At 45.1% G+C, this 3,338-nt stretch overlaps 1 protein-coding gene across 1 annotated transcript; it reads left to right on the top strand.

The window, feature by feature from the left end:
* The first annotated feature begins 413 nt into the window (after positions 1–413).
* RPL34 (ribosomal protein L34) lies at positions 414–3,303 on the top strand. Its single transcript, XM_010146584.1, has 4 exons — positions 414–578; positions 674–773; positions 1,543–1,646; positions 3,177–3,303. Exons 1-4 carry the CDS (start codon positions 514–516, stop codon positions 3,259–3,261), a joined length of 354 nt encoding a protein of 117 aa, XP_010144886.1. The 5' UTR covers positions 414–513; the 3' UTR covers positions 3,262–3,303.
* The last annotated feature ends 35 nt before the right edge of the window (positions 3,304–3,338 follow it).

The raw sequence follows: 3,338 nt of genomic DNA, 5'->3' as shown, positions 1-3,338 counted from the left end.
AGGCGAGCGTGACGCGATACACGCAAGGCCAGGATGCTGAACTGCGTTCAGTTAGTTGGGATGAATCTTCATTGCAAACTACATCCTACCCGCTGTCATGAGTTCTGCTGGGTTTTTAAATGTAGCCTTTAATGATTTAGTGCTTTAACTTTGCATTTTTTAGTGCTTTAACTTTGTTAATTCAGGATCGGCAGGTGCTGATTCAGATCTTGCCTGGTGCTTCACTTTTCTTCACTGAGGGTGTGGTGAAGCACTGGAACCGGTTGCCCAGACCTAGATGCCCCATCCCTGGGAGTGTCCAAGGCCAGGCTGGATGAGGCTTGGAGCAACCTGGGCTATGCAAGGTGTCCCTGCCCATGGCAGGGGGTGGGACTGGGTGGGGTTTAAGGGCCCTTCCCACCCAAACCGTTCCATGATTCAGTGCAGGTGATGCTGTCATATGTGAACTTCTCTGTGGACATTGAGCCCTTAAAACTAGTGCTGCTTTGTTTTTGACTAATTTAGGTGTAAAAGATGGTTCAGCGCCTGACCTACCGCCGTAGGTTGTCCTACAACACAGCTTCCAACAAGACCAGACTGTAAGTAAGATATAATCTCTAAGAAAATTTAGGTTTTTAAGAAAGCTGAGCTGGTTGATTGCTACATTAACTGAGTGTTTTTCTGCTGTATTTAGGTCCCGAACACCCGGGAACAGGATTGTTTACCTTTACACCAAGAAAGTGGGGAAGGCACCAAAATCAGCATGTGGTATATGCCCAGGAAGACTTCGTGGTGTAAGTATTGGCCTTACTAGTCTAAGGTTTTTTTCTTACAGTAATCTCTTCTTCAGTACAAGTAGCTTTTTCAGGTAATATGTCTGTTTACTGATGAATTCTTGTTGGAGCAACTTTTTCCTTTTAAGATTCTCTTACCTGAATGTTGTAAAGTTTAACTGCAAAATAAGCTTTGAAAGTGGAAAGAGTACGTGCTTTTTTTAATGCTTGTGGTTCTCACTTTTGTATCTGAACCCTCCTGTTTTATAAAATCTATAAACCTGATGAAAGTTTTAGAGCTAGAACGAGGTGGTTCTTTAGCAGGTTTGAAAGTCTAATTTGGATATATTAGGAAGGCTTTAAAAAATAAAAAAGGCAAACCAAAAGCTGTAAGCTGTTTGACTTTCAATTTTAGATAAAAGGAATTAATGTTTTTAGCATGTTTTTCTGCAAAATGCTTTCTTGGTGTAACACCACTGCTCTGTACAGGGATGGGAATTCGTGAGTATTGTCAATTCTTGTTTTCCCCAGGAACTGCTCAATCTTCTTTTATAAGCCGTTTTTTAATGAGTTTTGTGTTTGTGAACCCCTGTGGTCGAATGAAAAGATCAGCTGAGGAATGCTGAAGACTGCACATACAACAGGCCGCAAATTCAGTCCTTTTGTGCATCTTGATCAATCAACTCCAAGTGTTGCTGCTCTTTTTAAATGAGCAAAGTGAACTTTCTTGGTAGGGCTGTTGCCCGAAACTACTGCCTTGTGACAGACTTCCCGTGTTTGTTTTCTGTAGGTTCGCGCTGTGCGTCCTAAAGTTCTTATGAGGCTGTCAAAAACGAAGAAGCATGTCAGCAGAGCCTACGGTGGTTCCATGTGCGCGAAGTGTGTCCGGGACAGGTGAGCTTCCACGCAGCGAGCTCCATCCTCGGGCTCGCTTCGTGCGAGACCTGTACGTCTCGCTGCGTGTTCGTAACGTGGACCAAAAGCGCGGAGACTCTCCTCTGGTGTTACTGTAGTAAAACGAAGGGATTTGGCGTGGGGCACAGCCGCAGCGATGGGTTTTGTCCCTTGGATTTGAGCTGGTTGCTGCACGTGGAGCTCTTGTAGAGGGTTTGTTCTTCGCGATGTTCTTGCTGTGCTGTAGCTGTGGTGCTAAACAGCGCTCATTCTGGATTTTGTTGTATTGCCCCCCAGCACTAGGGAGGTTTCTCTCCTGTTGTCCTTTTGTCTGATGCAGAGATAGTAGTGTAAGATCAGTTGAGCTTTTTGGCTTCTCTGTGGTGTTTTGGGATTAAAATATTCTGGATTGTTGCATATTAAGCATCTTTATTGTGGTTCAGCTTTAAGATGGCCTTTGGGCCTGGCTGGATTCAGTTTTACTGGGTAACAGCTGTACATCCTATCCTTCCTTGGCAAGTTTGAGGGAAAAAAAAGGTGTTACGAAGAATATGTCATCTCTGAAAGGTCGTCAAAGCAGATCTCCAGGTAGCAATCTGATGCCAGTTTTTTCATCTGTAGTGCAGATCTTGCCAGCGTGGTTGGTTTTTTTTTCCCCGGTTGTGTGAGTTGTAAGTTAAATCACATCAGGTGCCACTGGGGACAGGTGGTTACAGCTGCAGATCCATAGCATCGCTTTTCTGTGGTAAAAGCCTTATTTTTTAACTTTATTTTTCCCCCCGAGTGTTTTCTCAAGCGCTTTGCGAGCTTGGTAGGTGGTTGTTAATACACGAATATGCCTTACTCTGCCTAAACCAAAACCCACAGTCGCCTCCTGCCATGTAGCTGGCAGGTGTTCTCCTGCATGTGTTTAGGTGTACTGTGACAGTAGCCATACATGCCATGCATATGGAATGGCATTTTAAACCTTTTTAAAGTTGAAATCATCAAACAGGTGATGGGAGTACTGTCCCGTAGGTCCAGCGGCATGGCGGCCCTGCTTGTTTTCCAGAACTTCGCTTCAGGTGTGACTTGACCTGCCAGGGCTTTCTCTTCCTGTGCAAAGAAGCTTTAATCCTGAGAGAGGGTTTTCTTGTGTTGATAACTGGACTCGCCTGAAGTTTTGTCTAAGAAAGAGAACTTTCTGGCCCCAGTAATTCTGACTTCAGTTGGCCAGTGAGTTTTGCCTTTGAGGTTGGTGCAGACAGTAACTTTTCCCGTGTTCAGCCATTGGGAACGACCTTGCCTGCGAGCCACTTGCCCTAAATTTGTGGGCACGTGAGGCCTTTGTCCTCAGACCTCTATGTTCCAGTGCCACGGTCCCTGTCTTGTGATGCTGATATCAAAGGTCTCTCCTTTTACGTAAATGTGGATCTGACATCCCACCTGCAGTGAATGCTGGAGACAGCAGAACTGAGTGTCACCTTGTCTTATGTTCGTAGTTTCGCTCTAGTGGATACACATCCTAAAGCTGTTGGTTTTCCTTTCCAGAATCAAACGAGCTTTTCTGATTGAGGAGCAGAAGATCGTCGTGAAAGTCCTCAAGGCGCAAGCACAGAGCCAGAAGTCAAAATGAATCTCTTTGTAGTTTCAGCCCAATAAAGGAGAGCTCCACTTTCCGTGTTCCTGTCATTCCACGCGCTAGTGGAAGCC

The sequence above is a fragment of the Eurypyga helias genome, unplaced genomic scaffold, assembly GCF_000690775.1.
Source record: "Eurypyga helias isolate BGI_N326 unplaced genomic scaffold, ASM69077v1 scaffold46262, whole genome shotgun sequence".
NCBI classification, from domain to species: Eukaryota; Metazoa; Chordata; class Aves; order Eurypygiformes; family Eurypygidae; genus Eurypyga; species Eurypyga helias.
Note: the sequence above shows the minus strand (reverse complement) of the source record. Positions and strands in the feature narration are given on the sequence as shown.